At 36.1% G+C, this 14,692-nt stretch overlaps 1 protein-coding gene across 1 annotated transcript in view; it reads left to right on the top strand.

Annotated features, from left to right (window-relative positions):
- The window catches only part of TENM1 (teneurin transmembrane protein 1), a 785,963-nt gene that overhangs the window by 477,943 nt on the left and 293,328 nt on the right, over positions 1–14,692 (top strand). The window contains exon 7 of the mRNA XM_054509125.2: positions 3,831–4,069. Coding sequence (XP_054365100.1) covers positions 3,831–4,069 — 239 coding nt within the window. The remainder of the gene's footprint in view (positions 1–3,830; positions 4,070–14,692) is intronic.

Here is a 14,692-nt window from a genome sequence, read left to right as displayed (position 1 = left end):
TGCTTCCCCATTCATCCAAAATAGTTAAGATGGTCTTTAAAACTTACTATAAGAACATGTGACATTCGGAAGAATAGGCAAGTATTATGTAGTACTGTTTGAAGGGATTATATTTGTTTAGCGGGGATCAGTTAACCCAGGAGCTTAGAACCTGGTGGTAGTTCGGTGAAGACTGGTTGGCAGGTCGCCTAGGGCAGAGGAAATACATTCTTTTGGAAGTCCCTGATTCTAAGTTCATTTATACCATTAAGTACCTATGTTACTTTTAGGTAGTCCATTTCATTTTCTGGGCCTCAGTTTCCCTAACTGCAAAATCAGGGTGTTGGGCTATTAGATGATTACTGAGATCTCTTCTTCCAACTCTGTGATTCTTTAGCCATCGTTTTCATGTTTGTCATTTTTCCCAAGGGAAACAGGGTAAATGTGGCTCAGTTCAGTATTACCCACGTGCTTCTTCTGTGCCCTAGCAGGTCTGCATTCATATTTTAATGTATCCACGACCTGCCTCATCCTAGCAGAGTGCACTGTAATGTTGTGGTTTAGAGCAATGGCTCTGGAGCCAGCCTGCTTGTGTTTGAAACTCAGCTCCACCAGTTACTAGCTGTGGGGACCACAGACAACTTGACCTCTCTGTGCATTGGTTTTCTCATCTGTAAATGGAGATATTTATTTTAATGGGGTTGTTGTGAAGATTAAATGATATAATAGTTTATTAATTACTTAGAACAATGCCCAGCACAAGTGAGCACTTATCATTATTATAACTACTATTATCACCACTTTATTCCTGCTAAAAACCTCTTTTGGTTTCTGTTTCATCATCTGTAAGATTAGAATAATAGTTTAAACCTCACAGATGTATGAGCATCAAAATATTGCACATAAAGTGCCTGGTGCCTAGACTTTATAGGTGCTCAATAAATCATGTTCACATAAACAGAACCAACTCTGCATATGGTTGGTGTTAAACAGTGCATTTTTTCCATTCATCCCACCTCCCTTCTTTTTGATACTTGTTACAAAGGTAATACAAGCTCAAGGCAGAAAACTTCAAAAAAATACCCAAAGGTAACACAAGTTACTATTTTTACATGAGCATATGTATTTTTTTATTTTAAAAATTGTATCTTGGGGCACCTGGGTGGTTCAGTCGGTTAAGCATCTGCCTTTGGCTCAGGTCACGATCCCAGGGTCCTGGGATCGAGTCCTGCATCGGGCTCTCTGCTCAGTGGGGAGTCTGCTTCTCCCTTTCTGTCTGTGCGTGTGCTCTCTCTCTTTCAAATAAATAAATGAAATCTTTAAAAAAAATTGTATCCTATTGCCCATACTGTTTTGAAGCCTACCTTTCTTCACTTGGTGATATCTTTAAACACTTCCTAGTGAATAGATCTTCTTTTATAGTACAATTTGTAATGGTTGTATAGTATTCTACTATGTGTTTGTAAAATAATTTACGTAACCAAATACCTATTATTGAGCACTTGGGTGTTTATTTTGTGCTATTACAAGTAACACTGCAATGAACGACTTGTTATATACATTGTCAGACACATAATTTCCTAAGGATAAATTCCTGTAAGCGTAATTATTCGGCAAAGAATATGCATATTTAAAGTCTTCTGATACTAATGACAAGTTGCCCTCCAGAAAGGCTTGTGAATGTGTACTACTCTCAACAATCCTGCCCTTTAAATAACCTTTACCCTCATGATACTAATGCAAAATTCTCTAATGTGGAGGTTTTTCATTAAATGGCAGATTAAACAGTTGTTTTTTCCTCTAAACATCCAGGCTTTTGTTCTTTAAAAGTGGAAGTTGGAAATCAGACTTAAAATAGTCTTAACGATTTATAAATTTGGTCATATGTGACAAGGTGATTTTGGCTTTCTATTTAGTGGAGGGGTTCATGTTGTAGTACATTAAAATGTAGCACCAGAATGTGTTCTACTTAGCAGTGCATTTTACTGCTCCAGGCAGCACAGGGAGAGGTTAAGATTAAGGATTTTGGAGCCAGAGTGACCTGGATTCCTATTCTGGCTCTGTCATTCATGTACTAGGAAGATGTAGGCAAGTTTTTTTAAACCTCTTTAGGCCTCTATTTCCTTAAATGCACAATGAGGATAATAATATAGCCTATCTCATATGAGTAAAGACTAGCTGAGATTATGTGTTTAACACAATGCATGGCACATAGCACTCAGTAAGTGTAAATTATATGCACCAAAACATACTTTAATGTATTGGTTTTTGGTAGCTCCTTCCATGTCCATAAATCAGTACTGTTTATGAAATATCCATATTGCAGTAGTCATGAGCAGTCAGTAATCATCCTATAGTAATTCAGACATGACAGCAGCATGAAGTGCTAGAACAGGCAAAACTAATGCATGGTAGAAAAAATGCTAAATAGTGGTCACCTGGGGGAAGCAGAGTAGGGATTTACTTAGAAAGGCAGGAGGAAACTTCCTGGGGTGATGGGAATGTTCTGTATCTTGATAAGGATTTATGTTGCACAGATGATTGCATTTGTCAAATCTCAGCAAATATATACTTAAAATTTGTGCATTTCATCATGTATAATTTTTTATTGAAACACATATAACATGTAAATTTCAAGTGTACAGCATGTTGATTTGATACATTTATATATTGCAACGTGATTGCCATTGTAGCATTAGTTAACACCTTTATGATGTCACATAATTATCATTTCTTCTTTGTGGTGGGAATAATTAAAATCTCTATTAGCGAGCTTGATGATGATAATACAATACAGTTGTCTATAATGACTGTACTGTACATTAGATCTTCAGGACTTACTTCTCTACTAGTTGCAAGTTTATACCCTTAAACATCTTTCCTATTCTCTGACCTCGCAGCCCCTGGTTACCACCTTTCTGTTTTCCGTTTTTATGGGTTCATGGATGGACCTTGAGGGCATTATGCTAAGTGAGATAAGTCAGAAAGAGAAAGACAAATACAGTATGATAACACTTACATGTGAAATCTAAGAGTTCAACTCGTCATGTATAAATTTTACATTTAAAAATATTGAACTCTAGATAATATGCAAGTTAAAAGGGAAGGGAAGTATACTGATGTATGCAATTTACTTTGAAACGCTTGAAAACTAAGATGGACTGATGGATGAAGACAGGAATGGAGAGATGGATAAATATGTGATAAAGTTAATATAGTCGTATGTTAACTGTAGCATCTACTTGGTAAGTATGTGTGTTTGCATAAAATCCTTTCAACTTGGCTGTATGTTTGACAATTTTTATAATAGAATATTGCTTGAAAATATGTCTGTGAAAGCTAATCTCTAAGTAAATATACTGGTTTCTAGACCATTCAGATTTCAAAAATGCCTGATGATACTTTTTGTTTGTTCTTGAATCAACTCTTGAGTATCATATTTAATGAAAAGGAGCAGGATAACGAATAACATCAAATGTGAATGTCAGCACTCAAGAGTCTGAGAAATTCACTAGCCAGCAAGTCAGGGAGCAGAGGATCTCTTTCTGCCTCCTAAAGGTCTAAATGAGAAAACAAAAGGAGACCACCAAAGGCAATTTGGAATTAAATCTTAGGTATATGAAAATTTTGAGACTCTGCCAGTTTTCCTGAGCTTTGTCAAAGTGTGATTGTTGGAAATGAGTGGAGTTTGTGTTTTTGTAACAATTGGCTTTTTTTTTATTTAAATTCAATTAGCCAACATATAGTACATCATTGGTTTCAGATGTAGTATTCAAGAGTCCATCAGTTGCGTATAACACCCAGTGCTGGCTTTGGTTTTTACAGCTCTACTGTTTATTTCCTTTTTGCAGGCATTTCCTGTTTAAACATGGGTCTGGTTCCTCTGCTATCTTCAGTGCGGCCAGTCAGAACTACCCGCTGACGTCCAATACTGTGTACTCGCCTCCTCCCAGGCCACTTCCTCGAAGCACCTTTTCCAGACCTGCCTTTACCTTTAACAAACCTTACAGGTGCTGCAACTGGAAGTGCACGGCCTTGAGCGCCACTGCAATCACGGTGACTTTGGCCTTGTTGCTAGCCTATGTGATTGGTAAGCCCTTTTTTCCATGCCTGTTTTCTTCTTAATCAAAGTCTTTTCAACTATTCTATTTTTTTATTTTATTATGTTATGTTAGTCACCATACAATACATCATTAGTTTTTGATGTGGTGGTGTTTTGCTTGTGGTGGAGGTTGGGGGAGGGGAAGATTCTCTCTTAACTCTGGAACCTAAAATTTGAACCAAGGCTTAGTATTATAAATAACAAATGGATTTCTAATGAAGGTTTTTTGGGTTTTTTTTTTTTTTTTTTGCACTTCCTACCCTTAAATACTGCTGAGGAGAGTGAGGAATGCTCTTTGAGAAGAAATATTTATACTAACACAGTCTTATTGATTGCAATTACTGTAGTTAACCATTTTCCCTTCAATTAAAAGGTTGTTATGGTTTTCTCACTAGAAGTCATAAGTACCAATCCACAATAGCTTCTTAAATTATAGTTAAACAGTAATACTGCTACCAGATTTTCAGGTAGCAATTTCATTAAAGTAGTAGTTATTTGGAAGCTATCAGAAAATCCAGTGCATAATTTCTCCCCAAGAATTCAGTTTTACACTGGGATTTAAAAAAAAGATGTATTCTTATTTTCACAAGGTAAGTGGCTGTGGAATTATATGGATACTATGTTTGGGGAGGTAAAGGAGAAAACAGTTGTGAAGCACTCTTTCAACACGTTTAAGAAAAATATTGTTCTAGAGTCACTCTGATTAAAGTCACCCTCACTTGATAGCAAATTGTATTGATTTTTCTGGATGGCATTTTATTTTGACTGAACATTAATTTCCTTGCTTGAGTAGTTCTGCAGTCTAAAATGTAAATTAACTTAAGAAACATGTACTTTGTGGAAGCACTGTTCCTAGAATGAATGGAATATCATGGTAGAAAAAAAATTCTATCCAGGTATGGCACCAGTAACTTCTTTTCAGGTTTAACCCTGTTTCATAATTGAAGCAGAATTACCCATGAGGATACAATGAATATGATTCTGATAAGTAGATTAAAACAGATTTAGACTTTCTTATAATTATAAATAATAAAGGAAGTTTAGTGTATTCTGATTTATTCAAAATGTGAACAATAAGAAATTTCCCATAACTGGTTTTATGGGAGTCATAGAACAGGGGCTGCTAAGTTAATAGATTTATTTTGTAGGGAAGTCACTGATAATGTCAACAGTATGGATCATAGCCTATATTGATGTTCATAATTATCTCTTTTATATGTTTATCGTACAATCTGAATACATTTGAACAATGCTTCTATTAAATGTGGATAACATTACCTACAATATCATAAATGTGTCTCTTATCTCAAACATTTTAGGATAACCCAACATGTATGTTTATTTGGTTTGTAATAGCCTGTAATGATAAATAATGCTGAAGGAATGAAGGTAGGGGATGAGAAAGTACTGTAATACAAACACAGTTTTAATATGAATCATTCAAAACAAGGAGTAATTTGAGAAGTTTAAATATATTGGAGGCCCTTTTAAATGTTCTTGTTCAATTATGAGACAAACTCTTATCTTATGGGTTATCTTCTATTAACTGTTACTATGTAGAGAGATAATGTTTTAGATATAAGACTTAACCCCTAGTATAAACAAATCCAGATAACAGCAAACTCTTTATTAATAGGTTTAGATGGTGTCTAAGCCTATTTCCATTTAGATTTATTATAATGGCCACTCCGGTATCAAAACTTGTATTATATACTCTGAGACTTGTTTATTTAGTTTATATATTTATTCATTTCATAAGTGAAAATAGAACATTTCAGTCATTTGAAAGTCTGCCCTTTTTTACAGGGTGAACAATAGAATATGATTTTGACATGACAGTAAGGTAATATAGTGCTGTCATTATGAACATGGATTTTCAGACCTCTGCCCCTTATTAGGCATGGTACCTTGGGCAAATTATTTAACCTTTAAAGCCCTCCATTTCCTCATCTGTTAAATGCGTCTAAAACAGTACCTATAACATAGAGTTCTTATGAGAATTAAATGAGTTAATATAACTAAAGAACTTGGAATAGTACCCAAAACATAGTAAGTATACTATAAATGTTAAATATTATTATTGTTGTTATCATCATTCTCTTTATAACTATTCACTATTAAAACTCAGTGTTTCTCAGAATTAACCATTTTGTTCACAGCTGTATCCGAGCACCACGATCAGTGCCTGGCACATAACAATCCTATCAGGAAACTTTGTTGACAAAAATGACTAATGCAAAGCATTTTACTTGTTAGCTCATTTAATTCTCACAACAATCCTTAAGGGCAGGTCTCAGTATTATATATGGTATAGAAATGAGTAAACTGAGGCACAGCAAAGAGAAGAGGTCCCATAAGGGTCATTTTGAGATTAAGAGGTTGCATCCCTGAGAAGTGGGGGTCCCGAGCTTTAAGCCAGAGTGGACTGACTCCAGAGCACATGCTCTTCAGCACTAGGTCTTGCTGCAGCTCACGTACTCCTTGGTCTACTAAATAAATCCACCAGACCATTTTTTTCTTATTAAATTACAAAGTAAATTACATTTACCAGGTCATCAACTGCAACCATGTATGCAGCTAAGCTTTGTTGATTGGTGAGAGATATCCATTGAAATCATTTATTGTGTGATTTTTTTAGATGTAGAAATATCAGGCTAAATGCTGTAGCACAGTGGGTTGAATGGGTTCAAAATGAGAGGTTAATGGCTAACATCATAACTTTTTCCCAAGTTCTGTCATGACCTGAACATTGTGTGACTTTGGATAAGCCCGTTAGAATCCCTTCCTCAATTTACCCCATCTGTGCTGTATTGCTAACGACCTCAGGAAGGTAGAATAAGAATTTATCAGTAGGTATGTGGGTGAAAGATGTCACATAAGAACTGTAACATACAAGATGATTTTCAAATGGCTTTCTGCGGTTGAAGTAAAAAAGTATTACATTTCAAAATATGAAACTGCTTCACTCTCCACTCTTACTGAGTCTGAGTCATCGTTTTTTTTCCAATCCCCCTTTGCAGTTGCTGTATAACCCAAGTAAGATCTTACACTGAAACTATTTATTTACTGCTTCTGTTTCCCGTGCAAATTCCTTTCTGCTCTTTCATTTTCCTCTCTTAGCCATTATACATAACCTTTAGATACTAATGGTTGTGTGCTGTGCTGCTCTCAATGCACTGGGGGAAATCACATCAAGATCAATGGGACATCAGTAGACGTTCTGTGCATCACAGCTGTGTAAGTGGTCATTGGAAAACTGGAAATTCAGCACGTGAAAAGACAGAACTAGGTTGTTCAGGCAACCAGCCCCATCCCCACACCTACTCACCATGTCTTTTGGGTCAGCAAGAGAGTAATTCCTTTAAATAAGTTTTGAGGTCATAAAATTTGGTGAAGGGAGGCATGGAAAGATACTGATTATATGAAGATATCATGGAATGGCTATTGTCATCACTTCCCCATAAATCTGTACTATTTTCCATGTGAATCAAAAAATATGTCCTTATGCTTCATCCTCTCTGATATTTTGGCATCAGTGATGTATCAGTGCCAGTCAGAAGCACATTTGCTTGAATTTACAAATAAGCCATATGAAGTAGTAGTCAGGAAGACAGACGACCATATGCAAGGCATCGAGAGAAGGCGAGGCTAAGGTACTTCATCAATGGTTGTGAAGGGCACAAACGCAGCTTCTCTTGTAATCTTTGATGTTTTGATCAAGTTTCTCCACAGTCAGCACTTTCTATAAGAGGCAGTAGAAACTCACAGGAATACATTGTGCCTGGGATCAAATGGGCTGCTGTGCTGAATGAGTTGGTGGAGAGTAGGGATTTCTGGCTCTCAAAACCAATACCATCAGTTAATGACATGGATGTTCCTTTTCCTTTGCCATGAAATTAGAAGCGATTCATACCACCCTCAGGGTATATAGGGAGTGTCCAAACTCTATAGATGAAATAATTTAAGTCCACAATTCTCCTTGCCATGACATGCTATATAGCCCACATGTGAAAAGTTGACCAGAATGGGTATTAATACAGAATTAGGGGAGAGAGAATATTGAGCCCAATACTCTGATCAAAAGTTTAGAGATTAAACTATTCAAGAGGGCAAAGGGCCTACTTCACTTTGCTCTCTGCACCAAAATTGATAACGTTGATTTAGCGTTTTCTTGTGCCTCCTTTACAAACTGACCCAAATTGCCCTGCTTTCTGAGGCCGTTACTACAGCGGAGTAAGAAATGCTGGAAGAGAGAGAATGAGAGGAATGGAATGTGTTCATCTTGCCTTCTTCACAAAGAAAGTGTAACTACCTCACGATACAGTGAAGAAATAAAACCAAATACGGCAAATTTTGATTTCAGAAAATTCAACAACTTAGATTTTCTTTTAATGTAAAGAATAGAAACGGAGGGTTTTCCCCCATTAAATCTCAATACACAATGCCCCTTGACACAGTTTACTAAATGTAGATAAACATGCTTAGCAAAAGCCATCTCATTCACTTTCTAGCAATTTCATTAATGCCTCTGTGCCTCAGTTGTCTAGTCTATAAAATGGGAATGTTGATAATACCTTCCCCATAGATTTTCTTTTTAATTAAATGAAATGAAGCATGTAAAATGTCTAGGACATTGCCTAGCAGGTCTAAATCAAGATTAATGATTATTATCAGTGAAACAGAATTATTATTAGGATTATTAATTTGAGCCAAGGTAAGCATAATGAACATATAATTTATCCTAACATGAACTATTTTTATTTCCCTTCTTGCCAAAGTCATCTAAAACAATTTTTTCAGAGCTGGAATGTCTGTTTCACAAGAATCATCTAATGCATTTGTTGTTTCCTTCTGCCTAACCTAAAATATTTGTAACCTTACCTTTATTTTAGCAATTTTCCTTTTCCTTGGTGTTTTGACCCTTCAACTGGTTTTGTATTTCTATCTGGAGGCTATATCTGTGTTGAAACGCATTTTCATTAAAAGACGTTAGAGCTTATAACATTCAAGAAATGACTTAGCATAAAATGCTAAAAAGCATTTTACTTTATCCTTATAGCTTATTATCAGTCCTTTTGGTGTCCTGTTTAATACTTATTACTACTTCCAGTTCACTCTCCTGGACCCATTCATGATAATGACAACAGTTTCTGCATTAGCATTGGCTTTGCCTCCTACCCATGAATCTACTAACTTTCTAGCAATCTCTCTAAGATGGGATCTGGGAAATGGTGGTATAACTTCAGTCTAATTATAAATCTGCCATCCATGCATTTATCAGAGCTCTTCTGATTTTTAAAAAAATATTTATATTTTCATCTGACATCACCTTTTGGTGTAATATGTCCCATAAGTTTTACCCCACTATGTTAAGTGGCACTTTTACCTGTCATAAATAAAAGTATAAATTCAATCCAAATCAAACATACTAAAATGACAGGAAGAACCTGTATCACCTACAACTAATTTGCAGAACTGCAGTTAGCACATATTGTTCAAAATGAAGGCATTTTAATGAAAGGCAAATATTTTACTTATTTTTTTTTTTGGAACTCTAGCATGCTGTGGATTTAAAACATAGAGTAAGAGAGATAATTTCTTGGGTGCATGAGTAGTGAGTACTAAACATATGTCTTGCATCAAGAGATTATTTGTTTAAAAGGGGGGGAGCACCTGGCTGGCTCAGTATGTGGAACATGAAACTATTGATCTCGGGGTTGTAGGTTCAAGCCCCACATTGGGTGTAGAGATTACTTAAAAATAAAATCTTAAAAAAAGAGATTATTTTGTTGTCTCAAGGCGAGGCAGTCACCCTACTAAGTACTTCCTATACAGCACTTTCTTAGCCTAGGCAGAGAAATTAAAATGATGCATTGTGAAATAGATAAAGATCCGCCAGAAGGCATAATAAAAGTGGACTGGACAGCATGTTAGTAATTTTGGAGCTTTACATGCTTAAGAAATTTTAGAATAGCAAGAATCAATCTTGCAAATTCTGAAAAAAAAAATCTCTCAAGAAACCTCTGATTTCAAAGTAAATAATGTGAACTCTATTGCATAAAGGAAATTTCATTCTTGTTTAACTTACTTTCTCCTCATCCAAATTATATATATATAATACATATATATTATATGTTAGGGGAATATTTTTAGACCCACATTGCATAAGTTGTTAAGCTATACTTACTCTGAAGTGAGTAAGAATATACTAAATTAGAGCAATGGCTTTGAAACAGATGGCAGGTTAACCCATTTTAAACTTCAGAAAAGTGGCTGAATTCTCATATAGAACAGCCAGAGTGGGAAGGCCAGTCTCAGCAACAGAATATCTGATTCATCACAGTCGAAACTAAGAGGTGGCATCTTACAAGGTGGAGATGCATTCTTTTGGGGCTTAGCAATATTCCCATTACAGAGAGGTGAAAAAGTACAATATGTTTTGTTAAATATATTGGAAAACCCAAGAAAGCACAAATGGAGGACATAGGAGAGTGGCAGGAAATGAAGGTAGTAAGCAGGAGCAGATCACAAAAGGCATTTTAAGCCATGTTAAAGAGCTTGTAATTTATTCCGAGAGCAAATGGGGTGTTTTTATTGTTTTTCATTAAAGCAGGAAAATTATTTGCTCCGATTTACATTTAGAAAAATCACCTGATGGCAATGTGGAAGTTGAAATTGGCAGGCAGGACGATGGGGGTTGTGAAATCGAAGAACTGAAAGGATGAAGACAAATTAGGAGACTACCGTAGTAATCCAGGTGAGTGAGAGTGAGAGCATAAACTTCTGGGACTGGAGAAGGAGAAGATGGAGTCAAGAAGTATTTAGAGGCTAAAACACACTTGACTTAGTGACTGTTTAAATGAGGCAGGAGAAAGAAGAGTTGTTTGGCTTACAGACAGGGTAGGTGGTGATGCTGTTAGCCATGATAGCATGTTAGAAGAAAGAGGTTTAAGGGTGAAAATAGACATTCAGGTCAAGATACCTCATACATTGTTAGATAGCCAGTACTGAATGGTTAGAGGTGTCTACCCGTGAGAACACCAAAATCATGGGAGTAGAACAAGGAAAAAAGTGTGAAAGCTAGAACTCAGGGGAACACTAATATTCAAGAAGGCCAAGCACAAAAGGATCTGGTAAGCAGACTGGGAAGGAGCAACTAAAGAGGTTGGAGAAAAACTTAAATGGTGGTGATAGAAGTCCTCAGTGTGTGGTCTGGGGACCACTAGGGACCCCAAGACTGGTTTGAGGGTCCACAGAGTAAAACTGTGTTCATAACAGCATGAAGACATCATTTACATCAGCCATTTTTGTGGTTCTGTAAAATACACTTATTTATCACAAGATAACATTATTTATGTTAAAAATGTAATGGTTTATTGTTATTCAATAAATTAATACATAAATACTTGTAAAAAGTTATCAGTCAGTTTCTAATACAGTCAGTATTGATTAGATATAACCTACATCAACTAAGTCTCTTTGGTGTGCTGAGTAATTTTTAAGAGCATAAAGAGGTTCTGAGACTAAAATGTAAAGGGCTGAGTTAGAGAGACCAAACACCTAATGGTTCAAGAAGAGCAATTAAATGAAATAAGGGCTAGTTATTGTTTGCACCAAGGTAGAAGCTGGCAGGTGAAGTGCAGCAAGAGGACAAAGGGATAAGGAAATTATAGTTGCTGGTGATAGTTTTTGAAGTGATCAGCCAAAGGATCAAACTTAGTAGGGCAGGAAGATAGGAGATGGAAGCTAACGCCATGCTAAACAAGATGTCAGTCCAAATGTCTAGACACCTTGATGATATATGGCTGTGAGTAAGTTTAATAGCTAAAATGAGATGATCGGAGGGTAGTGCATCAGAATTTTAGATTTCTGACTCACAATAATATGCAAAGAATGTGAATCCCCTAGATATTTTAGAACCCAAAATATGATTCCTTTATATATTTTAGACCAAGTCAAGAAACATATATGAGGAACTGCTTCCAGATGAAATTTGCTCAGGGAAGACTAGATTCTTGGCTAGGTATAATCTCACAAGGTCCCTGGTCAGACTCATAAGCCCACCAAAGTATGGATAATATTTAAATAAGAGCTCTGCATTATATTGGATCCCCCAGGATAGGCAAGTCCATGTGGAATTCCGGATCACAGTATAGCTCCTCAAGAGCTCCTTCCTTAGGGTTTCTATTGATCTTTTTATGGGATAATAATGAACAAATTAAGAGGGTCCGAGATGACCCACCGTAATTTTCTGCTGATCAAAACCTCATCATAGAATTGCCAATCTAGTGAAATGTAGGCCTTATATAACACATTATAGTTAGCTTCTAGAGTAACTGCTTACCATGAGTTTCTAAGGAAGGGCCTCACAAATGTCTTATCATCAGGTTGAACTGGTAATAGGAAATCCTTAAATAGAAGAAAAGACATGGGATATGTGCTTTGTAAAAAACAAAAAAGCATCTCTTGATTCCATTTCTTTTATATTAAATGAGTTTTGTCTCCTAATTAAATTATTAGGAAACCGAAGGCTATCATAATGTGCATGGAACATCAGAAGAGCTTGCTGAGCTCTTAAAAATTACTCAGCACACCAAAGCTCTTAGCTAAACTGGTTGTGACTGTGGCCAGAACTGAATGCAAATGTGATTTTGACAGCAAGCAATATGTACTGTTCTACCACCTAGTACAGACGAGGCAGATTTTGCTTTTTGATATTCAAAGATTTCACCAAATCAGCCAGCCCCATTGTTCACGTTGTAGACAACCTTGTTTCAACTTTAGTTCAGTTTTGGCCTTTGTTCACTGAAGGAAGCATCTAGATTCCCTTTGATCTTGAATTTTATCGTAATTAGACGTAAATATTAAATATGGCACACAATGATACTGCATAGTGTCCTTTGTGTATACCATATCTCCAGATGCTTTGCAGAATTAACTAATAAAATTATGGAGTTAGATGAAAATAATATTAGAGATGGTAAATATGAGATTTTGGCTTTTACTCATAACAAGCAACCAAGCTAATACCAGTTGTACAGTGCATGAGAGAGATTTCAGCTGTCAAGAAATTAAGAACAAGTATACTGTGCTATGAAAGAAAGTGGAAATTTTTGAAATGGAGTCATTTTGTTAAAGATCATTTGCTGCCTCCAGACACAGAATCCAAATGAATCCAAATCCTCTGAAGTTATCAAATCATTAAGTGGTTTCCCCACCAGCTCGTAGAGAGCTGAGACATTTTTACTCTCTTTGACCTTGGTGGTAAATCTAACCTCAGTCAGTCCCTAAGTAGTTGAAGGGTCAGATGGATTTTGAACCTAGGTGAACTATTTGGTTTTTTGGAGGTTAAAATCTTTATGCCAGTGGGAAAATGTGGTAAAGCACTGCACATGCTCAGTGCGACTCCAGGCTATAATGCTCAAGGATTATCATAGAGGTCATTGCAGAGATGGCACTAGTTAAGATTTACCAACATAGAAGGCTGTGGGAGTATTTGAAAGCCAGCTGGTACAAATAGAACCTTTCTTTGTCATGCCTAAAACACAGCCTGCTCGGGATTGAATAAAACCCAAACAAGCCATTTAGTATCTTTGGTTTCTGTTCCTGACTGCTGTATATTTTTAGTTTAATTTCCCTGATCAAATACTGCCCTTGGATTAGCTGGCATTACTCTCCTTGATGATAAGCACCAATCTAGTCTTTTAAATTAGTGAAGTATAAAATGTAGAGATAAGAACCCATTAGTGGGAGGGGCAGAGAAATTAAATTTTAAAAATAAGAGATTCAATGGGCAATCAGGAATAAATACATAAATATACTTCCCCCAAAATGATAAAATGAGTTTATAGAATCCAGTAATAGGCATGTCTTTTGACCCAAACAAAACAGACTTAATTATTAGTATACATAGCCGACTGGTGAATATAGTCTTATTTTTATAGGAAATTATAGTGCATGTGTCTTTTGTGACTTCAGTAGGTAGAAAAGAAATAAAGTATTTAGATTTCTCAGTGACTATCTCAGAAGCATTCCTGCTAATGAGGCCAAGGTCATGAGCTCAGTCACTTTTTCCATCTTTTAGCTCTGTTCTGTTTCATTGCCAAAGCCTACATTCTCAATCTCCTGTTTTGTTCCATCCCCCAAATCAGGAATCTAGTTTTGCCTCTACTCCCTAATAAAACCTGACCTCAGAAATGAATCTGATAAACTAGACAGGTTTTTCTTGGACACATAGAATTTGTTAAATGTTGTCAAATAATTTAAAAACTTGTCTAAAGATTTTACATAAAATCTCTAGTTTACATAAAATTTCTAGTCTCTCTTGAAAAATAGAAATTTCTGGCATACTGAAGCCTGCATTCACCCATTTGCCCACGCATTTATTGAGTAGCTATGTGCCAGGCACTATTCTAGTCTTTTGTGTGGCAAAAATAATATGACAATCATTGACTAGAGCTAAATAGGGACTCCTCCAAGAGGACCATGAACTCTCCAGTACATCAGAATACCCATCCTTCCCTCTTCACTCTTTCGCATTACCAGCCTTCCTTCCAGGCAGGTATTTAAGCTTGCAACCCATATAATAAGATAATTCACACTGAAGTAAAA

Source organism: Mirounga angustirostris, unplaced genomic scaffold, assembly GCF_029215605.1.
Source record: "Mirounga angustirostris isolate CCGP_5_RB_7025 unplaced genomic scaffold, mMirAng1.0.hap1 SCAF_11, whole genome shotgun sequence".
NCBI classification, from domain to species: Eukaryota; Metazoa; Chordata; class Mammalia; order Carnivora; family Phocidae; genus Mirounga; species Mirounga angustirostris.
The sequence above is the reverse complement of the archived record's forward strand: the minus strand, read 5'-3'. Positions and strand labels throughout refer to the sequence as shown.